The sequence below is a fragment of the Ambystoma mexicanum genome, chromosome 3p (assembly GCF_040938575.1).
Source record: "Ambystoma mexicanum isolate Mex_15411 chromosome 3p, UKY_AmexF1_1, whole genome shotgun sequence".
Lineage (NCBI taxonomy): Eukaryota > Metazoa > Chordata > Amphibia > Caudata > Ambystomatidae > Ambystoma > Ambystoma mexicanum.
In genome coordinates, this window is record NC_090925.1 from 362,011,683 (window position 1) to 362,039,193 (window position 27,511).

Sequence of the window (27,511 nt, forward strand, 5' to 3'; positions counted from 1 at the left end):
CAGAGCCTCTTATGCAAGTGAACGAAGGGGCCTAGACTGAAAAATAGGTAATCGGATTCCCTTGACAGAAATGAAAATCAGACAGAACTTTAAAAATGAAAGAGGGAACTTCCCTTAAAAAACCCTTATCAGCACGAGCACTACAGGGTTTCTTAAAGGAAAGAGACAGCAACTCGCCACCTTCTTAGAAGGAGTGACCACAAACATAAAAGAAGTCTTCTAGAAGAGAGAATCAATATTGCAGAAAGCCATGGGCTCAAAGGGTTTACCTATAAGCCCAAAGTCAAGTCCTGCTCATTGCCAAAGATATTTAAAAGAGGACTTAAGTTGAAGAAAAGTGTCAAAGAGCTCTTAATGGCTTCATTCTGCAACAAGAAAACACTCAAGAGCTTTCCAATAGGACGCATTGGCAGACAGTTTACCCAAATCAATCTTGATGCCACTCCTGGCTAAATATGCCCTAGAATACACGGCACAGTCGATGAACACAGTGAAAGGTTTGATAATCTTCTTCAGAGCCCAAAGACAAAAGCACATCCATTTGATTGTGTACCGTTTCTTGGTTGAATCCTTCTTGGGTGCATGCACTCAGAATTGTTTGCCCCGAAATCCCCTCAAGAGCATAATCTAGCTCCTCAGGTACCAACCTTAGAAGCCTCTTGATGCTGGTCTTTCCTCTTGGGACATCCAGGAAAACAAAGCGCACCGAAACCAGAACCATTCCCCTAGTACTCCTTCAGTACGGGAAGAAAAGACTTCATGAGAAAAAAGAAGGCCTTCGCTCCAACCCTTTTCTCTTTTGCAGACCACAGGGTGAGTGAGGTCACAGACTCTGAAAGGTGACTGTCAGCTTTTAGTGTCCTTCATGAATGCACGAAATAAGAGCTTGTAATAGCTGTGGGTAAATCTGCGACAGCTTGTGCTGAGAATCTTGAGGCTGGCCCCTCTGTGTAGATAGTTGAAACTACCTCCCGCAACCCGTGTCTCACAAAGGGTACCACATGAATGAATGCAGGTGGACATGAGACTCATCATTTTCTGAAGCTAGATATCCTGAATCATGGTCTTTCTCTGGAAAATGTTGATAGTCTCTTGGATGGCAACAACTTTGCACAGGTGGAGAAAAAGATATTCCTAGTGAAGAGTAAAGTATTTTCCCAAGTAACCTAATACTCTACATTACAGGCAGATTGGATTTCTTTTGGCTTATTAAACATCCAAGGGAGGGGAAGAGGCTCCTATAATTCAATCGTCCAGGGAGGGGTACAAAGGTATTCCGTTTAGCTTGAGGTGCCCTGCACTAAAGTTATCACTTTGATTAACACAACTGAGTCATTATTCAGACCAAAGGGAAGACATTGTTACTGAACATTTCAACCACAAATTGTGAATCTGAGGAATTTGTAATCTTCTTTCCTGAAGATAACGGTCATTAACTTTCTTGGTGACTGGAGAAGTGGGAATAAATCCCCTGACATCTTTGGAGTTCTGATATGTCCTTTATTGTGTCTAAAGACAAGAGTTTGTCAATATCCCGAATGGGGTTCAGAGGTTACTCTTTGATAACAAGGAGTCAATGAAGGTGGAACTTGTGGAAGTCTCAGTCCACACTGTTTAATATCCAACGGTCTAGAGTCACAACTCGCCAATTCCGCAAATGTCAGAATTCATTGCAGGTCTTCTTGCAGATCACTGGCTTCACAAGTCTTGGTGGACTCTGGAAGCATTGCAGGGGTTAACTCTGTCTAGGTTTCTTTACACGAGCTATCAATGAGAAGATGCAGCCCACCATTTATGCAGCAGCCTACAAAAGCTGGCTTCTGGCCACCCTGTTCGCACATTGGTATCTCATTGCTCTGCTGTGAACCCAGCAAAAGAGTTTGTCCGCCCGAGCACGCCAGTTCCTGCCTGCCAGCCTCAATGTTTAATTGACTAGTGTGATTATTTATCGCCCTGTTGACAGGGGTGGGTCTGTGAGGTGCGTGTCCACCTGGGTGGAGGGAGGACTCTGGGCAACCCCACATACTGATTGTTCTTTATCTCTCCCAACCCCCTGATGTTGCATTATAAAAGAGGGAAGAAGCTCTCTCCTGGCCTGTTCAGCCCAGATGGCCGTCCCGCTCATCTTTCAGGCACACCTCATTATCTCTTGGTGGAGGATGCATGGGTCTTGGAAAGCTGCGGGATAGGCGTGTCAAAGTCTGTCAGTGAACACTGTCTTTTCCTGTCCACTGCTGGTAAGGAAAATATTTCGAATATGACAGTTCGGCTCTGGTACCAGCACCAGGGATGTGCCAGGAAAAAGTCTTGAAAGAGTCTGCTGCAGTTGCAAGCATCACTTTCATGCACAATGATCTCTTTTTAGCCAACATGTTAGTCTTTGACCACACAGACCTGAAGACTTTGAATACCTGCAAGAAAGACTGAGCCAATGAGGAGATTGTAGAGAAAGACCTAAAAGTAAAGAGGTCAGTTGTGCACTGCTGAAGAACCATATCTGTCATTAGCGTGAAAAGTGTTTTCCCATTATAAGGGAGATCAAATAAATGTTCTTGTATGTCTGACTTTAAGATCCATTGAGGTAGGCTTTGCATCTCACAATGGCCACCTTAGAGACCTTAATGGCACGTTTTGGCTGAGGCCACCTCCATGGCACTAAGTAAACCTGCTGAACCTTCAGGGTGTGGCTGGGATGCTGAAGTAAGCAAATTTGTGGTGCACCTGCTCCTATACCCTGACCCCGTAACATAATGAATATACAGAAGTTTTAAATTTCACAAATGACTATCAAGACAGAAAGCAGTGACAAGATTAACCTGGGAACCTGCAAAATGATATGTTTTCCCTGACCGCAATGAAGATAGACATTTCTTTCCAGATAGTGGACGGAACCTCTCGGGTCAACAGAGCGGCAGAGAAGAGGAAGGCAGTCAAGGACAACTGTATACAGAGACTCAGTGATTATACCAAGCACCCCACCAGGAGGGGTTGAGGCGTGAGATCTGAAACTTGCCACTGGGCTAAACCAGCACATCCCCAAAGAGGTTGATGTATATGGGTGGACGTACCTCTCTAACCCACGGCGTCGGGAAAGGAGTGATCAAAGGCAGAGGAACACTGCTGGGCAACAAGACAGAAGGCTGGCAGAGGCTGTTGTGGTGTGGAGACTCCGGTAAGAAACACAACAAATGAGTCAGACAAACACTAACGTGCATTGCAGTGCTGCGAGCTAGGGAGACCAATAATCAGATATGTAATCACATTGGGCAGACAACTGGGGAAGCTACTTCAAGCAGAACGGAGGGCTCTACAGGTTAAACAGATTAAGTAATTAATGTTAAGACCCCGAAAGTAATAAATGAGATAAAACTACTCCAAATAGGGGCTCCTCAGTAATTTCGAGAACAGTAAGGGCATATGATGAGTGGCACAAACTGCAGAGCCAAGCATACATTTTGAAGCATACAGTAGCGACGGGGGAACACTGTCCACTGAGGGTACCATCAGCATACATGCTGGCAGGCCTCTAGATGGAGTAGAAACCCAACCACATAAAATGTTCCCATGCTGTTTGAAGAAAATCGATATGACGTTTTTGGAGCTTACTCGGTCCTCATGCTGCTGGTGCACTGCTTTTGGCACACTGTTCCCCTGAAGGACAGGCATAACAACTATATTCACTGAGACCTAGACGATAATATACGCATGATCCCCATCTTGCCCTGCTACCTAGGAAATATGATCCCTCACTGAAGTAGTGGGGGTCAAGGTGGAGAAATAATCTACCTGTAACCCTGGTCCGGTGTAAGGGAACCACAAAGGGAGTTCAGGCAAACACAAATACACAAATGAGAAAAAACATGACATCACCTAAAAAAAGGTGCAAAATCTACAAGCATTCTTAGCGATAACCAAGATAGGCGGCCTGACGATGCCAAAGCTTGACACAGCAGAAACAAGTGAGGAAGTGGCTAAGGAAACCACAGCATTGGATAAGAACACATTACTTACACCTGGTAATGTTCTTTCTACTGTATGTTCCTACCACGTATTCCTCATCTTTGATACAGCGATATCCTGCTTGCAGCTTCAGAAACATTGACAGCAGAGGGTGCCGTGCATCGTCGAGTCGATGTTCCTCAGCAACATCACGTCTATCCCTGCGCTTGGATGTGACGTTTACGCTGGTATAAATAGCACGCACTGTGCCCATTGCCTCCGTTCAAGTTTTCCCCTCATGTTGCCCAGCCGAATTGGATTCAAAAAGCACTAGGCGTTGAAAGAGAGGAAGGTCTAACACAGCAAAATGTACCCACAGTCGGAGGGGCAGGCTGGGAGGGCAATGAGGAATCTGTGGAAGAAACATCCAGTAGGAAGAACCTTATCAGGGGTAAGTAATTTGTTATTCTAATGGATTGTGTCCTCCCATGGATTCCTCATCTTTGATAGGCTCCCATAGCAGTTTGTAAATGGAGGTGGGACATTTCCAAATGTTGTGTCGTGATCCAACAAGGAAACCATGCAGTGGTGCCTTGAGAAGGTGTGTAATGAAGACTAGGTTGCGGCATTACAAATATCCTGCACCGGCACACCTCTCCGTAGGGCTGAAGTAGTTGCCACCCCACTGGTAGAATGTGCTCTTAGATTATCCGGAACATCCTTACCAGCCAAGGAATACACAAAATAATCCACCGTGATATGGTCTGCTTATTCACAGCCTACCCTAAATGTTGTCATTTATGTCCAGTATAACCAACAAAAAGTTGGTTGTCTTGTCTGATGTTAGCTAGTCTGCTTATATAAAAGCTTAACGCTCTCCTGGGATCTAGTCAGTGCAACCTCTCTTCATCAGGAGGTGGGTGGAAAGTCAGTAAAACTATTTTCTGAGATAGTTGAAATTCCAACACCACCTTGGGGAGAAAGGAAGGGCGTACTCTCAGAATAACCTTCTCCGTGGAGAAAATGGTGAAGGGATGGTTGCATGACAAAGCCTGAAGCTCACTCACCCTGTGCGCAGAGGTTATGACTACTAGAAAAATAGTTTTTAGAGTCAATAGCCTGAGTGACAAGAATGGAGGGGCTCAGATAGGGCTCCCATTAAGAAATCTAGAACTAAATTAAGGTCCCAAGCTGGAACTATGAATGGAACCAGAGGAAAGACACTTGTAAGTCCACTGAGAAATGGAATAACAGTGGGAGCCTTAAAATAAGAACCATGTTCTGGTGTGTGCTTGAATATAGACAGAGCAACCAGGTAACCTTTTGCAGTAGACACCTGAAACCTCTGGTGGGTCAGATGTAACAGAAAAGATAATACAGTGGGAGACTCACAAATGGAAGGATCAATATATTTAGCTCTACACCAGCTGCAAAATGTTTTCCAACAGCAGCAATATAAAGTTTTTGTTGCTAGCCTCGTAGTCAAAAGCAACACCTCCATAACGTCTTCCAGGAGGTCCCAATCTTTGTATCCTAACCTCTCAGAAACCATGCATGAAGGTTCAGAGTCCTGATTTCTGGATGAAGAAGACTGACTCCCTCTTGGGAGAGCAGATCTGCTCTCTGGGGAAGAGAAAGTGGAGGGTAGATGGACATGTCCAGAAGTTCTGGGTACCACTTCCTCCTGGCCCAATATGGAGCAATCAGGATCATGGACTTCCCGAACTTCCTCAACCTCCTGATGACGTGGGGAATGTTGGGGACTGGAGGTAACGCATACAGGAGTGGAAAATCCCAATCCACCACAAACGCGCCCCCAGAGCTCCTCTTTGAGGCAATTCCCTGGAGCAGAACAGGTTGCACTTCCGATTGATACTGGATGCGAATAGATCCACTTGAGGGGTTCCCAAAAGATCAAGAATCTCCAGAGGGACTTCCTGAGCTAGCTCCCACTTGTGACAGACTGTGCTCTGCCTGCTCAGAGTGTCCGCCATCATGTTCTCTTCTCCGGCTAGGTGAATGGCCAACAGAGAGACTCCTTCTTGAAGTGCCCAAACCCAGAACTGTATTGCCTCTCTGCACAGTGGTAGAGAACTTGCACCTCCTCTCTTGTTGAGGTAATGCATAGCCACTGTGTTGTCTGACATTATCAGGATGTTCTTTCCCCGCACAGAAGGGAAAAAGGCCATCACCGCTAGACTGATTGCCCACAGCTCCAAAAGGTTTATGTGTCGTTTGGACTCCGATGGAGACCAGCGACCACTGATCGTTAGATCGTTCAAGTGGGCTCCCTATTCCATGAGGGACAACTCCATCGTGACAACTGTCATCTCTGGCCAAAGTTGTCAAAAGAGTTGCCCTTTCAATACAGTCTCCTTGCAGGCCCACCACAGAAGATCATGCACTACCTTGCTCGGAACATGAAGAAGGCCCATCATCCTGCCAGAGAATTGTGACCGTTGGGATCTGCGGGCCCACTGGAGAGACTTCATCCTCAAACGGGCCTCTGGCACCAGGAAAATGCTGGATGCCATGAGGCTTACAACCTTAGAAAATCAAAGGCCGGCAGAGCATTTTGAAACTTTTCCACCAACTGTAAAATGTGCTGAGCCCTCAACTTGGTGGGGCGGGGCACAGAGCTTTCCCTAAGGAAGAACCAGGACTGCTCCAAAAATTGCAGCTTCTGGAAAGATGTCACTTGAGATTGCTTGAAGTTGAAGGAGAAGCCCAGTCGGTGGAGAGAATGGCAGGTGCTGTTCAGATATTCCACAGCCTGCTCGGGAGAACGAGCCCTGATGAGCCAATCGTCTGGATAGGGAAAGATGTGAATCCCTCCCCTCCTTAGATTTGCTGCCACCACCACCATCAACTTGGTGAAGACCCTCAGGGCGCAGTTGAGCCATAAAGGCAGTACAAGAAACTGAAAGTGAGAACTGCCAATGGTGAACCTCAGGCACTTTCTGTTCTTGGGATGTATAGGCATGTAAAAGTAAGCATCCTGAAGATCGAGTGACACCATCCAATCCTAGAGCAGAAGGGTCGGAAGGATCTGTGAAAGAGTGACCATCTTGAACCTGTCCTTCCTGAGAAACTTGTTTAAATGTCTCAGGTCCAAGATGTGTCGCATTCCTCCGTCTTTCTCAGGAACTTGAAAATAGGTGGAGTACCAGCTGTGGTGTTGCTCCGCTACAGGTACCCTTTCCACAGCATCTTTCTCCAGCAAGGAAAGAATTGCCTGTAGAAGGAGCAGGTCTGGTTCCCCAAGGGATAGTTTGCTTGGGGACAATGTCTAAGTCTTTTAAAAATTGAAGGCAGCAACCGTGGGCTACTGTTTGCAGTGCCCAGTTGTCCGAAGCAATGCCTCGCCATTCTTCGAGATGCTGAGTCAATCTGCCCCCCACTACAGACTTGTGAGTCAAGGACTCAAAGAGGTTTTGGAGTCATGGCTGCAGCAGAACGCAAAGAGGCAGAGACTGCTTTGGCGGGTCTACCTCCACGACCTCATACACCACAAGGGAGTCTTCTCTGACCTATCTGGGCATACTGGCCCCTGGTCCTATCGACTGAAGAGTAAAATCGAAAGAAACAACCTCTCAAGCACTGAGAAGAAGGCTGGCTTTGCTGAGGCTGGCGGATTGCAGCTTTTAAAGATTTAGCTGTCGCCTTAGAGGCCTGCAACTTCTCAAGATTCTCATCAGCCTTAGTGCCAAAAAGGGGAGATCCATCAAAAGGCATGTTTAATAGCCTGGATTGAACATCAGGGACACAACCCTACTTCTGCAGCCACGCAAATCTTCTTGCAACAGTGCTAGCCGCCATAGAACGGCCCACACAATCAGAGGAGTCTAATCCTGATTGCAAGGATTTGCATGCTGCTTCTTTACCATCCTGTATATTATTTAAGACACCCCCTCTCATTTCCCCTTCAAGGATGTTCTCCGCTTCTTGGCCTATAACACCCCATACAGTGTGGGTGTACTTCGCCAATGCACAAGTAGCATTAATGGCCTTCAAAGCCATACTGCCAGCTGAGAGAATTCTCTTACCCAGAACATCAAACTTCTTGTCATCCCGGTCAGGAGGGATTCTATGGTAGCCAGCTGCCTTTAAAGTAGATTTAGCTGCTTGAACTACTATACTCTTTGGAGTTGGATGTTTAGACAAGAACTCCGGGTCATTAGACGAAGGTGTATATTTCCTGACCAGATCCTTACAGATAGCTGGTGCAGTGTCTGGTTTCTGCCAGTTCTCCAGGATTTTGATCCATTAGGCGGAATGCAATGGCAAAACAGGCTCCTTGGGAGATCCTTCTCCTCCGGTACATTCGGTGTGCCATACCTCATTCAAAAGAAAGGATTGTCATCATCCTCCCCCCTCTTCTTCATAAATGGATCCCACAGACTTAAAGACGTCTTTCTTCGACAAAGGCTTAAACGCCATTGATTGGTCCGAGAAAGATGTCGATGTCTTTGACGTCAAACACTTTGACATCGAATCCTTCTATGGAATGGAAGAAGGAGGCAGTGGCTTTGACTTTTCTCGTGTCGCCGCCACTCGAGAATGCTTCTCCAACACACTACCGGGGCTCTTTGCGCGAGAAGTGGTTTTAGACAACACCTTGTTGGCCTTATGAGGTGCAACAGGGTTGTAAGCTTTCTTTGGTTCACTAGAAGGACCGGGCAAGGTCCCCTTCTTGAACACTTCCGTAATTTGCAGACGGAATTCCTCCCAATCTGCTTTAGAGGCAGATTTACTTGGAAAGCTTGTGTTCTTCCTGTTGGAGGTGGAGTCTGACAAAGATGACGAGCGATGGCGCCTCTTCTATTTACATTGTGAATAAGACGACAAAGAGTGTGTGCTTCAAGCGCTTCTTCGGTCTCTGAGGAGAACTGTCCCTCAAACTTTTCTCATCAGATGATCTCCTCTTCGAAGAGTGGACGAGGGGGATTTAGACGCCGACCGACCTCAGTGAGTATCACCCTCCTCTTTTTTAAGGGCTTGCTGGTCATAGATTGACAAGACCCGCAATCCTAAACCTTGTGATCCACTCCAAGGCAGCAGAGGCATACCCTGTGCAAGTCTGTGATGGACATCTTCGAATCAGAGCCTGCACACCTCTTAAGCCCAGTTTTAGGAGGAGACATAGTTGAAAAACATAATATGCAGTTGAAAAATCATTGAGGTGATCTAACTGTTCCAAGCGTGCTCTGCATACAGAACCAAGGAACTGAGGCAATGGGCGTGGTGCATGCTATTTATACCAGCGTCATCACGTCCAAGCGTGGAGATGGAAGCCGCCGAGGGACCTCGGCTCGACGATGCACAGCGCCCACTGTTGTCAAAAGGTTTCCGAAGCTGCAAGCAGGATATCGGTATATCAAAGATGAGGAATCCGTGGGAGAACACAATAATAATACATTATTCATTATTAATCCATAAGAAAGGATACTTTTCTGGATTCAAAGGCTTAACGAAGATTTAAAGGTGACACTAAAACAATTTAGTTACGCTACGCACAGACCAGACAACAGTTGTGCAGAACAAGCAGGAGATTGCAACACAGAGAAAGAGTAGACATGAAGGAACTAGTGATATCCGTGAAGTTGATAAGGGACCCTAGGTTGGCAGAATGAACTAAAGGAATGCAGAGACACCACCCTGGCCCTTCAAATTAGAATGAAGATTTGGAACATATGGTGAGAAGGAAGAATGTGCACATCTGTTTTTTGAAATAAGGTTCGGAAATGGGATTCATCACTGTGTTTGTCTGCACTCCCTTCAATAACTGCTGAAAGTTACTGACATTACTGACATACAAATAGATGGGACCCGTAGGGTGGGAACTCTGAAGATAAACAAGCTCTGCACAGGGACATTAAGGTTAAAGGACATGACTATCTAGTAAAGGAAACCATTCTTACGGCGACCTAGAACCAGAGCCATATAGATTATTTGGACAGTACTGTGCAGCTTTTCCAGGACCTATTCCAATGTACTGTGACTGGGTGCAGAGCTATGAAGCACACCACAGGATAATTAGTAAAAAGACAAGTGTGCTGTAAATGAACATATCCTTTCGGACTACCATTTAAGTTGATCAAGAAAGTGACCATGATTCTTTGCTCGGAAAAGAGAAACAAAATGTTAAATATAAAGTTGCCAACTGACCAGACCGCTGCAGGATCCCAGATGCATAAACAAGTTGATAGCAAGCAACCCATTGGGTAGACACTGAGGCCGAGAACATGAGGAAAGAGAACAACAGAAACTAAAGGTGGCGTGGCCTTATAGAAGATAAAAAAATACATATGGGAGAGATGAGACATAAAATAAAGTATCAGAAAGTTATGAATCTGAATGGAGAGTGACCATAGATCTCTGGATATGAACTTTTGAGGTAGGTACAGTTGCGGATTGAGAGGAACAAATGACGAGCAGCGGGTGTTTAATTTAGTCAGGCAAGAGAAATTGGTAACATGGGTTTATGAAAACTGACTATGAAAGAATTGTTGTAATTCTTGGAGTAGTTGACTGTACACTTAGTGCTAAGTATATGACCATGGCAACATATAAGCTGTTTGTTAAGCAGAGTACTCCTTGAGAGAAGGAAATTCAATATTTCTGGGGCAGAGGAGGGAAAAGGCGACTTTACCAAGAGTAAGGTTGAGCAAGTGTCTGAGGACAAAAAGGAAAGAGGGGAAGATTGCTAGGTGGGGAGAGGTGTTATTAGGGTTTTGTTGTTATTCATTGTAATTACTAACATGAAACAGCTCAGAAGCCTTTGATAAACCTTAGACTTTATATTATAGGAGGAGTTTTCTTACAATCAAAAAATACATGTATGACATAGTAACATAAAGGATTCATGCCGCAAACGTTGGTCATTTAATGTTGGAGGCTTTAGAGCACCAAACAAGAGAGCACAGATTGTAAGGGAATTAAGTAGAATAGAGCACAAATGAGTGTCTCCAAGAAACGGATGAGAGCTAAGAACTATGACAAGCAATTTCACACTCTTTGAATGCAAGCGAAAAAGCAGGAGTTTTAATATTATCTCACAAGAACTCTCCCTTTCCGATCGCTGACTATGGAAGAGACAAAGATGGGAGATTTGTTATAGTCAAATTAACTTAAGATGAGGTACCCTATGCATTTGCTACCCAAATTCGAGTCAAGACACTTCTACGAGGCATGTCTTTGTTACCTTGTAATTAGGAGGAATGGATAATTGTGGGTGACATAAACATTGTTATGACTAAGGAGATGTATATGGATCGCCTCAGATATCATTGTGGGTGATGGGCATGCTCACAAACAGATTCGAAAATAAATTAGAAGATGATATAATTGATACATGGATGTTCTCCCACCCCATTCTAGAGATTTCACTCACTTTTCTCATGTGCACGTGTCATACTGTGAGATTATATATTGTTTCACAAGAGGCATATTACGCAAATCATGGTAGAAATCACATTTACCAGGGGCTTCAAGCGAGGTTGAACGCATTGTACAAAAAATGCTAGCATTCAAAGCACAAATCTTACTTGTAATTACACACAAACAAATTCTAGCATCGGGTCTGCTTCGCAGCACATTTGGGCAACTCACTCTGGCGGTCAAGGTTTATAGGCATTAATTATGAACACAGGTGCATTCAGAAACGGATGGGGGAATGAATGATTTAGATTAGGAATGCAAAATCTAAAGGCTTCATATATAATAGCTCTGTCCTTATATGTTATTTTCTTAGACTTTTATACTGCTGACATCGTCCCCATAGTGGTACTAAAGTTCCAAGCCTTGTCCAGGCAGACAATTGCGACCATGGCCAGGGTGGCAGCCAAACCACGGTCTGTGGCATGAAAAGCAGAGGGGGCCAAGGAGAGCAGGAAAGAGCAAGTGTGGAAAAACTCAGGGAGACAACAACATACAGACTTTTCTCACATCACAACGTGTAGGAAGTGAAAACATAAGGGTGAGATAGTGATCATTGGGATGAATGTGTTTTGACCAGAAGAAAATGTCATCAAAATAAGGGGCGAGAGATTCCCATTACTAGTGTGGTGGTGGGATTACGTGAAGTCATGTGTGGCAGCATGACGGCCTTAAGGCGTCATCAAGAGTTTCTAGAGGTTGGGGGAGCTACTAACCAGATAATAATATTGGATTCCATCCTGCTGATATCATTAAAAGCCTAAACAATATTGATGGTCACTGGCAAGAGGGACAATCACACAAATAAGTATAACAAATGATACACAGCACACATAAATACAGCACTTTTTTTTAAACCACTAGTTAGCGAAATCTTCACCTGCACAAAAATAGCAACACATATATAATCCTACTCATTCATATAAAGTATTTCAAGAACAACACAAATACAATAACCAGAGAGAAAGGGGGTAATTTGCTAATGACTGGAGCAGTAAATCAAGGCGGAAAAGCAAGGCATAACGAGTGTATGGGCCTCATTACGACCCAGGCGGTAAGGGGTTTACGGCAGCGTTAACAGCGCCGACCCTTACCGCCTGAGTACGAGGTCCCTTAGCGCCATGGCGCTTTTAACATCTGCTTTTAGCAGGTGTTAAAATCCATGGCGCTAAGGGACCATGGAGTTAATTACGCCACCGTAATTTACGGTGGCGTAATTAACGCCTTCCCCACTCCCATTATGCCCTATGGGGCAAGAATGGGAATGGGGAAGGGTAAATGGGGATTGGGGACTTACCGCCCCGCCAAGGTCGGAATGGGGCGGTAAGTCCGCCAACGTAGTTTACGCCATGGTGGTAAAGTCATGGCCCCAGGCGGTAATTTACCACCTGGGTCGTAATGAGGCCCTATGACTTGCGTTACTGCTTCAGGGCATTTTCATTCACTTTGAAGGCAGCAGAATAGGGTCACACTGTGACATGAATGTGTCTGCAGTGTTTTCAAAGGGCACTCCTATTTATGCCTAAGTGTGATTGTCATGCGGACGCAAAATGAATGGATTCCGAGGGAATCCGCCTCCATTTAGAAGCATGGATATTCCACAGGACTCCATTGTGAATGCAGTCTGCAAAGTGTTTTTTTATCGGGCTACGTTTACATTTCTTTGCAAAACGGAGCATAAAACCAAAGAGTAAAGGTGATTTTGCTTTTGTTTAGTAAAAGTTGAAAATGGCCTGCAGGGGACCCAATGGCATATAAATGCCAACGTTGGAGGCCCCCTGGATGCAATTTGCACTATTTGTAAAATGACATTAAAAAACAATATAGCAAAAGTAGAAATCTCACCTAGATGGATAAGACTTAACAGCATCAATCTATAGAGAGACATTATCAGTGACAAAGCAGCTACTCTGTAGTTGCACTATTGATCAATTAATATATAGATCTGTCAGTTGCTGTGAGAAAGACAGGCTTTCCCCAACACTTTCAGAAGCTTGGAGCTGTTGGATAAGTCTGCTGACATTTTATATCAGTTATGGCCACTGTAGGGGCCACATTTTGCACCAACAGGCCACCCAAATGGGATAAGTGTGCTACATACGAATATTTACACTGCATAAAGGTGTCCATGTAGATCAAAGACAAAACAACCTTAAATGGAATGTATGTTTTGCTGTAGGAGCCTTAGGTGTTCTTACGGCGCCAAACTAAGCAAAGCGAGTTCTATTGTGAATAGCCAGAGATGTCATGCTAATTACCAGTCGACTTCTCCTCCACAAACACAACCAACATACACATAGTAGAGGCCAATCACAATGGGTACAAGGCCATCAGCACGCCTCAAAAAAGAGCCTAATCCCCAATGCTTCCCCGAAAACCTCCAAAACATGGACCACAGTAATACGTCGTATCTCTTCATCATTCTGTAACATCTAAACGTCAGTTCCCAAAGCACTCAAAAAGTTCCACAGCAGCAGCATCAAGTAGGATCAAAATGTCAAGCACATTGCAAGCAGCACCACATCATGCTAGAAAACAACCTGGCAACCCAAAATTTGGAAGGACTCGCTCAAAGCAAGGCAATACCATACTGACCGATTCTTGCTCTTTTGTGGGGAGACTCCTGATTTGTCAATGCAAAGTGTTGATATTTTACAGCAGTTTCTAACTTTCCTCTGCCTAATATATACGCTACTACAATGCAAGTCAATGACAAGAACCAACTTCCTTCTTCCTGGTGTAAAATGTCCATTTTAAGGGGACTCATACGTGGCCTGGGACGCCCAAAGTGGGCCAATGTCCCAAAGGTCCCAGCTATCAGCGGATGCAGCAAAACATCCCCCCTAACCTCAAATAGGGCGATAGAGCCACCTCTTTTCCAGGGAGGCTTTTAGCGTTCTTCCTCGCCAGAAAATATGTGCACCTCGGCTACAGTTTTGACTAGACACTCTGAGACTGCTGCTTTGTAAGCAGACTGTCTTGTAGGCATTCAATGGGATTCAAACTTTGATCCCTAAATATATCCCCATCCTTCTTGGCCACCACAACCTCAGAGAAATGATTGGCCACCGAACTTCACTTTTGATGATTTGTGGCTAAACAAATATGTCCCTGGGCTAACTACATTGCATGCAAGATTTTCAAACACGTGGGCTAAAATCACAACCACTAGAGGACATAAAAACTGGAAGCACTTTCAATGTGGCCACCATCCATACACCATATCAGGTTTACTATAAATTGCAAAGCATGCCCTTTACATCTTGTGGATCCGTAATGCAGAATAGTCGTCTGGTTATGCGTGAGAATACCTACGACGGTAATTGGAAACTAAATCTACACACACCCACACACACACACCTGTGCATAATGTCAATTTCCGTCAATTATCCTGGGCAGAAGGCTAAAAAGGGGAGCATGTGGAAGCGAGAAAATCAAATAGTATTCCTCGAAAATGAAGCATATTGCGAAATGCGACATCAGTTGTCAAACTATAATGAAAATATTCAAGGTCTGAAAGAAAGCTCCAAAACGAGACTAAACTCTGCACCACAGAAGTGGGCACATTTTACAGTCAACAAGTCACCATAACCATTGCACACTCATCCAGCGCTACACCCGGAATGAAGGGAGAATAAACAGACTTTCTAAGGCAAGCTGACATTTCAGTCCAGACTGTTCATCCGGTCCACACCGAATACATGTGCATGGGCCATTGTGAGCCCTTAGGGATGTCAGAGGGGAAAGGTGCCGACCGAGCTTGTTTTGATTTGGTCCAGAGTTGGCATCTCTCACGCAAATGCACATGCTGTGAAGAGGTTTTTCCTGCATTCAGGCAAGGGCCCTCGCCCTCTGGTATGCACCCATGGAAATGGCATTTGACTGGAGGCACATGATGTCCATCCACCCCGCCCCCCACCCAGCCCCCGTGCCTCCATTGCACTCTCTGCTGTACCCGAAGCAGGCTGGCGGACAAGCAGGCAATTGTGGGCAGTGTTCCTTACCGTCCTCCTGGCTGTGGCGGTTGTGTGGGCTGCGCATTCTCTCGTCTTGGCTGGGGCTCGCACGCTGATCAGCTGATAGCCATGTGCTGTCATTCATATCAAACTCCTCGCTGCTCACTGAGAGTTCATCCTACGACAAAAAACAGGCAGGTCAGTGCACTTGGGAGGGACATCTCCTGACCTCAGGCGTACAGTACCGCAGGAAACAACAAGAGCAGAGAGGCTGCACACCACCCCTGGGGAGCGGCCTCCCGAGGCGGTGCTGTGAATTGCTCTTCTGGCATTTTACGACATTTCTCGCTGGCTCTCTTCCTGATCCCTCCCCTCCTCCAAGCCTGATCCTCCAAGGAAATGCATGCACGCGTGTGCCTCCTTATCATAGCAGCCCTCAAAGGGATTGCAATGATTGTGAAGGCTAATGTACTGTAACATCTCTGTACGATGTTTAGGTCGGTCCCATAAAAGGTATCCCCACCTCGACGAAATTCACAGGAACAGAGACGCAGCACAAATATAGAAACTGTTTCCAGAGCAAATTGTCTGCAATGAAGAGCGACCCCCGTGAATGCCGTCAGCCCTCCCGTTCCACTCCAACCAGGAAACGGGGTGCAGGAGATTCTGGGCAGAGGGCTGGGCAGCAGGGCCTAGAGATATCTGCTGACACACAATAGGGCTGCCAGAGAAACTCTTTATCACCAAGTGGAAACCACGTCTCCCACCAAATCGATTCCCTTTCCCCTCACCCCATCTGCTGTTACAATGATATAGTCTGTGGCCTCCCCAGAGAAGGGCACGCTGTGCATCCACCTCATTGATTCCCTTTCCCCTCACCCCATGTGCTGATACAATTAAAAAGTCTGTGTTCTCCTCAGAGTAGGGCACGCTGAGCATCCACCTCATCTATTCCCTTTCCCCTTGCCCCATGTGCTGATACAATTAAAAAGTCTGTGTTCTCCCCAGAGAAGGGCACACTGAGCATCCACCTCATCGATTCCCTTTCCCCTCACACCGTGTGCCAATACAATGATATAGTCTGTGTTCTCCTCAGAGTAGGGCACGCTGTGCATCCACCTCATTGATTCCCTTTCCCCTAACCCCATGTGCTGATTCAATGATATAGTCTGTGTTCTCCTCAGAGTAGGGCACGCTGTGCATCCACCTCATTGATTCCCTTTCCCCTAACCCCATGTGCTGATTCAATGATATAGTCTGTGTTCTCCTCAGAGTAGGGCACAGTGTGCAGCCACCTCATTAATTCCCTTTCCCCTTGCCCCATGTGCTGATACAATGATATAGTCTGTGTTCTCCTCAGAGTAGGGCACGCTGTGCATCCACCTCATCGATTCCCTTTCTCCTCACCCCATGTGCTGATACGATGATATAGTCTGTGTTCTCCCCATAGAAGGGCACACTGAGCATCCACCTCATCGATTCCCTTTCCCCTCACACCGTGTGCCAATACAATGATATAGTCTGTGTTCTCCTCAGAGTAGGGCACGGTGTGCATCCACCTCATCGATTCCCTTTCCCCTTGCCCTGTGTGCTGATACAATGATATAGTCTGTGTTCTCCTCAGAGTAGGGCACGCTGTGCATCCACCTCATCGATTCCCTTTCCCCTCACAGCATGTGCCGATACAATGATATAATCTGTGTTATACTCAGAGTAGGGCACGCTGTGCATCCACCTCATCGATTCCCTTTCTCCTCACCCCATGTGCTGATACGATGATATAGTCTGTGTTCTCCCCAGAGAAGGGCACACTGAGCATCCACCTCATCACTGTGTGCTAATACAATGATATAGTTTGTGTTCTCCTCAGAGTAGGGCACGGTGTGCATCCACCTCATCGATTCCCTTTCCAATCACACCATGTGCCGATAGAATTATATAGTCTGTGTTCTCCTCAGAGTAGGGCACGCAGTGCATCCACCTCATCGATTCCCTTTCTCCTCACCCCATGTGCTGATACGATGATATAGTCTGTGTTCTCCTCAGAGTAGGGCACGCTGTGCATCCACCTCATCGATTCCCTTTCCAATCACACCATGTGCCGATAGAATTATATAGTCTGTGTTCTCCTCAGAGTAGGGCACGCAGTGCATCCACCTCATCGATTCCCTTTCCCCTCACAGCATGTGCCGATACAATGATATAATCTGTGTTATACTCAGAGTAGGGCACGCTGTGCATCCACCTCATCGATTCCCTTTCTCCTCACCCCATGTGCTGATACGATGATATAGTCTGTGTTCTCCCCAGAGAAGGGCACACTGAGCATCCACCTCATCGATTCCCTTTCCCCTCACACTGTGTGCTAATACAATGATATAGTCTGTGTTCTCCTCAGAGTAGGGCACGGTGTGCATCCACCTCATCGATTCCCTTTCCCCTTTCCCCGTGTGCTGATAAAATGATATAGTCTGTGTTCTCCTCAGAGTAGGGCACGCTGTGCATCCACCTCATTGATTCCCTTTCCCCATGTGCTGATAAAATTATATAGTCTGTGTTCTGCTCAAAATAGGGCACGCTGAGCATCCATATCATTGATTCCCTTGGACCTCACACAATGTGCTCATACAATGATATAGTCTGTCTTCTCCTCAGAATAGGGCACGCTGAGCATCCACCTAATCTATTCCCTTTCCCCTCACCCCATGTGCTGATACAATGATATAGTCTGTGTTCTCCTCAGAGTAGGGCACGCTGTGCATCCACCTCATCGATTCCCTTTCTCCTCACCCCATGTGCCAATACAATGATTCAGTCTGTGTTCTCCTCAGACTAGGGTACGCTGAGCATCCACATCATTGATTCCCTTGCCCCTCACATCATGTGCCAATACAAAGATACAGCCTGTGTTCTCCTTAGAGTAGGGCACGCTGTGCATCCACCTCATCGATTCCCTTTCCCCTCACAGCATGTGCCGATACAATGATATAATCTGTGTTATACTCAGAGTAGGGCACGCTGTGCATCCACCTCATTGATTCCCTTTCTCCTCACCCCATGTGCCAATACAATGATTCAGTCTGTGTTTTCCTCAGACTAGGGCACGCTGAGCATCCACATCATTGATTCCCTTGCCCCTCACATCATGTGCCAATACAAAGATACAGCCTGTGTTCTCCTTAGAGTAGGGCACGCTGAGCATCCACTTCATCGATTCCCTTTCCCCTCCCCATGTGTTGATACAATGAAATATAGTCTGTGTTCTCCTCAGAGTAGTGCACGCTGAGCATCCAACTCATCGATTCCCTTTGCACTCCCCCATGTGCTGATAGAATTATATAGTCTGTGTTCTTCTCAGAATAGGGCACACTGTGCATCCACCTCATCGATTCCCTTTCTCCTCACCCCATGTGCCAATACAAAGATACAGTCTGTGTTCTCCTCAGAGTAGGGCACGCTGAGCATCCACCTCATCTATTCCCTTTCCCCTCGCCCCATGTGCTGATACAATGATATAGTCTGTGTTCTTCTCAGAATAAGGCACACTGTGCATCCACCTCATCGATTCCCTTTCTCCTCACCCCATGTGCCAATACAATGATTCAGTCCGTGTTCTCCTCAGAATAGGGCACGCTGAGCATCTACATCATTGATTCCCTTGCCCCTCACATCATGTGCCAATACAAAGATACAGCATGTGTTCTCCTTAGAGTAGGGCACGCTGAGCATCCACTTCATCGATTCCCTTTCCTCTCCCCCATGTGTTGATACAATGAAATATAGTCTGTGTTCTCCTCAGAGTAGTGCACGCTGAGCATCCAACTCATCGATTCCCTTTCCACTCCCCCATGTGCTGATACAATGATATAGTCTGTGTTCTTCTCAGAATAGGGAACTCTGTGCATCCACCTCATCGATTCCCTTTCTCCTAACCCCATGTGCCAATACAAAGATACAGTCTGTGTTCTCCTCAGAGTAGGGCACGCTGAGCATCCACCTCATCTATTCCCTTTCCCCTCGCCCCATGTGCTGATACAATGATATAGTCTGTGTTCTTCTCAGAATAGGGCACACTGTGCATCCACCTCATTGATTCCCTTTCTCCTCACCCCATGTGCCAATACAATGATTCAGTCTGTGTTCTCCTCACAGTAGGGCACGCTGAGCATCCACATCATTGATTCCCTTGCCCCTCACATCATGTGCCAATACAAAGATACAGCCTGTGTTCTCCTTAGAGTAGGGCACGCTGAACATCCACTTCATCGATTCCCTTTCCCCTCCCCCATGTGTTGATACAATGAAATATAGTCTGTGTTCTCCTCAGAGTAGTGCACGCTGAGCATCCAACTCATCGATTCCCTTTCCACTCCCCCATGTGCTGATACAATGATAAAGTCTATGTTCTCCTCAGAATAGGGCACAATGCGCATCAAAGCGCTTCTTGCTACCACTGGTGCACTGGCAGTGCAAAAATGCACATGACTGTGTTCCGCGAGTGGCAAGCCTTCTGCCCATGCACCCACAATGTATCCGCTGTGACCTCAACAGAATATGGAGAACCACCAACTGGACCTTCCGTAACCCCAAAGCGCACCAATAAAGAGACAAATACAATGGGGCAACAGGGGAAGAAATGGGAAATCACAAGTCGCGAATTAGCAGGGAAGCAAGACTGCAGGCAGTAATGGGGGTGTTAGGGACATAAGAAGGATACTGAAAACAAAAAGATGGAATATTTATACACCAGTTAGACCATAAAAGGAAAGGATGAATAGAAACACAAGGCAGTGAACATGGAATATTGGAAGAGAGTAGGTAAAGAGACACACAGCAGGTGGAACTGGAAGTGCTACTGAGGGGACCTTGGGATGGTACAACAGAAAAATCATCAGAGAGTAGGGACAGCAGAAAACGCAAAGGGCGGTGAGCTATGTTAGGATGCAAAAGGCAAACACAGGTGAAGTGTAAAGGGGTGGAGTCATTTCTTTGGAGGAAGAATGAAGCTTTATGAATGATGAACAGGGAAAGCCATTATAATGAACACACCCATGATGGCGCGGATACCTTAAGACTGGAAGAGCAAAACACAGCGTAGGGGCTCAGCGGGGACGGTACGTCAGGGAAGAAAGAGTGAAGCTATGTGGATGAGAAACAGGGAAAGCCATCGAGAATGAAACCAGGGGACCCCAACACACCCATGATGGCGAGGATAAGCTAAGACTGGAAGAGCAAATCACAGCGTAGCGGCTCAGGGGTGAAGGAACAGGGAAAGCCATCGAGAATGAAACAACACACTTATGACGGCGTGGATAACGTAAGATTGGAAGAGCAAACCACAGCATAGGGGCTCAGGGGTGAAGGAACGCCAGGGAAGAAAGAGTGAAGCTATGTGGATGAGGAACAGGGAAAACCTTTGAGAATGAACCAAGGGGAACACAGCACCCACATGATGGCGAAGATAACTTAAGACTGGAAGAGCAAAACATAGCGTAGAAGGCTGAAGGAAGGCCAGTGTGGAAGAGTAAGCAATGCGGAGCAGAAAAGAGAAGGCCACTGGACAGCAGAGAACAAACAAGATGTGAAAATAGCTTACAATGTGAATGGCAAAAGAGAGATAAAGGAACTTGCGGTGGAGAAATGGTAATACTGCAGGCAATCGAGGTCTCCAAGGAAGATAACGTAGAAAGGGAGGCAATGCCAGATAACACAGTAGGGTGAAGGGATTTGGTAAACAGGAACTAGCACAGGCACAGTTCAGTGACATCAAAGAGGTCAGGTAAATAAAGGGATGGAACGGCTACAAATCGAAATATTGTTTCCATGCCTTAAATGAGCCCCTAAGGGCGTGCCTCACTGTACGCATACTCTGACGCTAACAGCAGTGGGTCTCTATTTCAGGAGGAGTACAGGGATTCGATGTTAAGGTGTTGAGAAACTCTGACCTCCCAGCCTGGGATCATTAGGGATTCAGGTCCAAGAGACTTCGGTTCCACAGACGTGCCACTGAAAGTGAGGGCTGGTCTTTGGGCTGGGAAGGGAGCTCTCTCCGGGAACAGCAAGATTAGACACTGAAAGTGCCTTCTAGTGAGGGCTGGTCTGTGAGCTCTCTGGGAACAGCATGATTAGACACTGAAAGTGCCTTCTAGCGAGGGCTGGTCTTTCAGCTGGGCAGTGAGCTCTCTCCAGGAACAGCATGATTAGACACTGAAAGCTCCTTCTAGCGAGGGCTGGTCTTTGGGATGGGCAGTGAGCTCTCTCCGGGAACAGCATGATTAGACACTTAAAGCGCCTTTTAGCGAGGGCTTTTCTTTCGGCTGGGCAGTGAGCTCTCTCTGGGAACAGCATGATTAGACACTGAAAGTGCCTTCTAACGAGGGCTGGTCTTTCGGCTGGGCAGTGAGCTCTCTCAGGGAACAGCATGATTAGACACTGAAAGCGCCTTCTAGCGAGGGCTGGTCTTTGAGCTGGGCAGTGAGCTCTCTCCGGGAACAGCATGTTTAGACACTGAAAGCGCCTTCTAGCGAGGGCTGGTCTTTGAGCTGGGCAGTGAGATCTCTCCGGGAACAGCATGATTAGACACTGAAAGCGCCTTCTAGCGAGGGCTGGTCTTCTAGCGATGGCTGGTCTTTCGGCTGGGCAGTGAGCTCTCTCCGGGAACAGTCTGATTAGACACTGAAAGCTCCTTCTAGCGAGGGCTGGTCTTTGGGCTGGGCAGTGAGCTCTCTCCGGGAACAGCATGATTAGACACTGAAAGCGCCTTCTAGCGAGGGCTTTTCTTTCGGCTGGGCAGTGAGCTCTCTCTGGGAACAGCATGATTAGACACTGAAAGTGCCTTCTAACGAGGGCTGGTCTTTCGGCTGGGCAGTGAGCTCTCTCCGGGAACAGCATGATTAGACACTGAAAGCGCCTTCTAGCGAGGGCTGGTCTTTGAGCTGGGCAGTGAGCTCTCTCCGGGAACAGCATGTTTAGACACTGAAAGCGCCTTCTAGCGAGGGCTGGTCTTTGAGCTGAGCAGTGAGATCTCTCCGGGAACAGCATGATTAGACACTGAAAGAGCCTTCTAGCGAGGGCTGGTCTTTCGGGAACAGCATTAGACACTGAAAGCGCCTTCTAGCGAGGGCTGGTCTTTCGGCTGGGCAGTGAGCTCTCTCCGGGAACAGCATGATTAGACACTGAAAGAGCCTTCTAGCGAGCAGCATGATTAGACACTACAAGTGAGCTCTCTCCAGGAACAGCACTGTTAGACAACAGCGTTACTCTGGTGACCTAGTGCACAGGAACACGTGGGGTGTGCCTATGTCAGGCTCTTCTCACCTATTTCGCACATGACCCATTGCCAGGTCTGGTTGGAAGTGGAATATGTCACCTATTGCAAACATGCACAATTATCAGGTTTGTCTCGAAAGCAGAATGTACAATATACTACACACATGCTTCATTGTCCGGTCTAGCTCCAGGTGGAAGGTATGACATTTTTAAAACAGACACTACTGCCCCATTGTCATAGGCTTTAAGCGGAACTTGTGGGTTATTTTGAACATGCACCACTGCTAGATGTCGAAAATGCTCCACTGCTAGATGTGGTGTTAAGCGGAACGAAGGAAGTATTTAAAACATACACCGTTGGACTCGCCTATTTGAAACGTGCACCACTGTCAGTTTGGGCTGTAAGTGCAACGTATGACATATTTCAAACATGCACCATTGTCAGGAGTGGCTCTGGGTGGAAGGCAATAGAGGCTAAGCCCTTAACCAAACCAGGACATGTGTAACAGTTGGCTCCCATAGGAGCCGGCCATCAGAATTTTATGTGGCCAGATTTGTGGGGTTCCATGTCTTAAAATCGCGGCAAAATGGCCGTGAATACAAAATCGCAGCATAAATGCAGTGGTTTTTTGCGCCACAATCATGTAAAGGATGTGGGGGACACCCCCACAACCCTGGACCCATTATACCATTTAAGGTGAGCGGGGGACACCCCCGGAACCCCCGCTCCCCTTTGCAGCGACTTTAATACTTGATACCATTTGTGGATGAGACCCCGGCCTATCACCCACAGATTGTGGGCTCGGCTGCTGGAAGAAGCTTTGGATACTGCACAAAGCATCGCTCCTCAAATAAATAACTCTGAAAACAGCGAGCGAATGGGACTCGGCGTAACGCTCTGAGTGGAGAGCCAAGAGAGCACAACAAGGGAAGCATTTCCTGCCTGCGAAAGAGGACAGAGCCCAAGGACACGGATTCCATGCCAGTGAGGTGCCACGGAAGGGACTTACAAGCGAGAGCAGAGCGCCTCAGAGCTGGCTGGCAGCCAGATCGGTTACTGCCATTTTGTCTATTCTTAGCGCACAAACAGGTTTCAAGACCGACCCTTGGAGTAAAGAAGAGAAAAGCGGCCGAATTGGGAATACGTGCAGACACATAGCAGGGAAGACCGTCTTGACTGCCAGCCAAGAGACAGTCCAGGGCAGTGCAGGGGTAAACTTGTCAATGTACTATATACGAAAAGAGGGAGAAGAGAAGCAATAAGGATCCGACAGCAAAGGAAAATAGTGGTTGGTGGGTGTAAGGAATTCAGGCAATAGAAGAAGAATGAGTAACTATAACATATAGTACAAATACAGGACTTTCTGCAAGCACGATCTGCTTTTTAGCACTCTAATATGCACTCCTCGTTTAAACTATAAAGCTATGCTCATATCTTTTTTGGATTGGATCGTTAGGGCTGCATACTTGTGGAAATATACTCTTGCCCTGCGGGCTGCTCGAGCGTATACGGTTTAATATGGACGCGTCTCAGCCACTACTACACACAAACTCCTCCTTAACCCAAAGGCCTGCACACTTATCACGTATCTCCTATCTCGGCTGCTATCATCAATGACTCCTTCACTTGTTCCAAAGAGCACGCAACCGCCTCCTATACTATGAGCTGAAATGCACAACTGGTGCAGGCATCTTACACTTCCAAATCTGCAAGCTGCATGGCTCGCTCATAAAGCAGAACGCTGGGCCTGGCAAGCTCGCGGGCATGGAACCCAAGTGCTAGAAGAGTCTGCCAAGCCAAAGGTCCAAATCTAATCAGGTGTCACTCTCTCCAAATCTAAAATCTTTCTTTAATGGTCTCCGTTTCGCCATCTAGTTTTAAGGGAACGTTGCCTTCTTGGTATCATGTAGACCAATTCACTCATACGCTTATGGAAGTTTTTGAAAAGGAGTGTTGGAGCCCCTCTACTGAGAACAAACATGGGTCAAATACGTTGTTCTTTGGAATGTCTTCCACTCAGGAGGTTATACAACAACATTTTAGATCACTGCACCCCTCACAGAGGAGACATATCTATTTGCATATCAGTCATGCCCTTGTGGGAGAGACCAGACTTATATGCAAATGAGTATTTCTTCTCTGTGAAGGGTGCAGTGAGCTAAAACCTGGTTGTAGACCATATAGATTAGAAGAAATTCTATAAAACAGGGTATTTGACCCATGTTCGTTCTCAGTAGAGGGGCTCCCCACACTCCTTTCTAATTATATAAAACGTAGGGTTTCACCCTAAGTAACCCAGGGTAATCCAGACGTGGACCCCTTGCTCACTGTGCCTTAGAGAGGCTCAGCTTCACCTCACGAAGGAAGCGCGACAAGGCCGAAACACATGTCTGGGGTCACTCATGGAACTCTTGTCCAGAGGAGAATTGCCTAGCTTTTCGGTGGTGGACTGCCGTTGTGGGTGGGACCCGAATGACATGCAAATATTATTTCTCCTCTGTGAAGGGTGCAGTGAGCTAAAACGTGGTTGTAGACCCTCCTGCGTGTAAGAAATTCCATAGAACAGGGTATTTGACCAATATTCGTTCTCAGTACAGTACAGTAGAGGGGCTCCCAGACTCCTTAGTAGTTACAGCAGTTTTTGTTGCATTATAAACTGCAGCACGAAGTTAGCCTTGGTCTTCAGTTGGTCTTCGGAATAGCCTGCAGGCACATAGGTTGAATAAATGAGGGTTAGGTGCACAGCACCAGAGTAGTCTGAGGTCATGGTCGCCAACCTCCATATTTATACACCCTGCATATTTGCTAGCTCAGAGTCTGAGGGTCAACCACAGGAGCACCGGAGAAGCTTCAGACTCATGCTACATTAAGTGAGCATGTGGCAAGGAGACCAGAAACCTGCATCTCTGAGGCTTGGGAGCACCTCTCTCTGGCCCAAGTGGTGTGGGGAAGGGCGGATCAGGATGTCACAAAACCATGCCCCAACACCAGTCTACTTGATGTTCTCAGCATTCACTCCACAGGCTCCACTGAGGTTACAGCTGCCAGTGCATTAGACTGGGAAAGATACCCTAGAGTAATGAACAGAGTCTCTAAGATAAGGAAATGCTGCACTAAGGGCAGATGCCTTTACTCAGGAGATCGGGCTCATTAAGGGTCAGAGACCTTCCCGAAGACGATATCGAATGTGCTTCATCATCAGATACTTTAACCTAGATAGGATATATTGTGCTCTAAAGATCAGATAACCTGACCTAAGTGGGTTCAAGGCGCACTAATGAAAACAGGGCTTACCTAAAAGGGGACATAGAACTAAGAGTCAGACTAGAGAATGTGATCTAAGAAAATGGCAGCTGGAACCCAAGGGAGGGGACCGGCTAATACATGCCAACCTGCCCGTTTCCGTTCGGCTATTCCAGTCCTGGTTTCAACTTTTAATTCTGGGACTTGCAGTCCTGGGTTTCCCCATTATCAACCAGGAATACAAGTCTCAATAGTGCAAAGTTAAAACCAGGACTGGACCAGCATCTCCTGAATGGAGTGGGGCATGTTGGCTTATCAGATGGGCAGACATAAGGCACCAATGAGAACAGACCATACAGAGGGTAAAGCCGGCACTGAGTGGCGACTGGAAATGTTGTCCTCCTATCCAACAGAAACATATAAACAGTCATGCACTGGAAACTCTCCTTCCTTCTGGCCCTCTTGACCAACCAAAATCTCACCGCCCAGGATTACCTTTCCTTATATGCACCGCAAACTCTTCTCTGCAATTGCCCGGCCCTCCTGTGCCCGATTCCCTACTCTCCCGCAGGCCTGCCTGCCTAATATTCAACACTGCTGATTCCAACATGCCCCCAACCAAGCTACTGCAATCGTGACTCAACACCATTAAAACGGATCCACATATTTTATTCTGTATGATCTCATTGTTCTAATGCCATTGCTGCATCACTGGAGGCCAAATGTTCAAAGTGGCTGATGAGCCTAAACGTAGGTAACCCACAAGGGTGTATCTTTTCTAAGTAAGATGGCCTATCTGAAGGGGTTGGTGCATCAACAATTGTTGGTGAATCAACAAAGCACCAAACACCCAAAAAGAACAGTTTAAACTCATAAACAAAATAAAGTCCCCCCCGCCCCTGGCTGCAACAACGCTCCAATACCATCATAGAGACTATGCAATGTCCTCCCAGACCACCTCAAAAACAAAATCACCACCATCCAACAGACTATACAAACCCGACCACGTGACCCCAGCATGCAACCCACCCACCTGTATGAGGAACGCCCGAATAAACTAGGATGCTTCCCCCAAATATCAGTGGATACATTCGTCAAACTGGTAAACAAAATCATCAAAATAGGCTCCCCCATGGATCCCTACCCCCCGGACATATACAAATCAATTCTCACACAAGGAACACCCAAGGATTACTACAGAAACCTCTTCAACCACTCAATCTCAACAGGAACAGAAAGCGCCACTATCCTTCAAATCAGCATACATCAAGCCGCTCCTCAAGGACACAGCAGGAAACGTAGATGACCTCTCCAATTACAGACCTATCTTCAACTTCCAATACCCAGCAAAACTACAGAATAACCCAAGAATTTGTTCAAGAACATCATCTATTGGAGCAGGCACTAGTAGTTTTCAGACCAATGAGAGGAACAGAAACAGCACCGCTCTCAATCTGGGATGACCTAAAAGCAAACGCAGATTCAGACAAAAACACTCCTCTGATACTTCTAGATCTCTCTGCAGCATTCGACACAGTCAACCATGACATCCTCATCAGGAGATTGGAAGAAATTGGAATCACCGACCTAGCCGTAATATGGATTAAATCCTTCCGAGCAAACAGAACAGAAACCATATGGATCAAACCTTTCAGATCCAATTGAA

At 46.6% G+C, this 27,511-nt stretch overlaps 1 protein-coding gene across 4 annotated transcripts in view; it reads right to left on the reverse strand.

The window, feature by feature from the left end:
• The window catches only part of NOL4L (nucleolar protein 4 like), an 843,583-nt gene that overhangs the window by 314,923 nt on the left and 501,149 nt on the right, over positions 1–27,511 (reverse strand). For all 4 annotated transcript variants that reach the window (XM_069651017.1, XM_069651019.1, XM_069651018.1 and 1 more), the window contains one exon: positions 15,381–15,510. In XM_069651017.1, the coding sequence (XP_069507118.1) occupies positions 15,381–15,510 (130 nt within the window). The remainder of the gene's footprint in view (positions 1–15,380; positions 15,511–27,511) is intronic.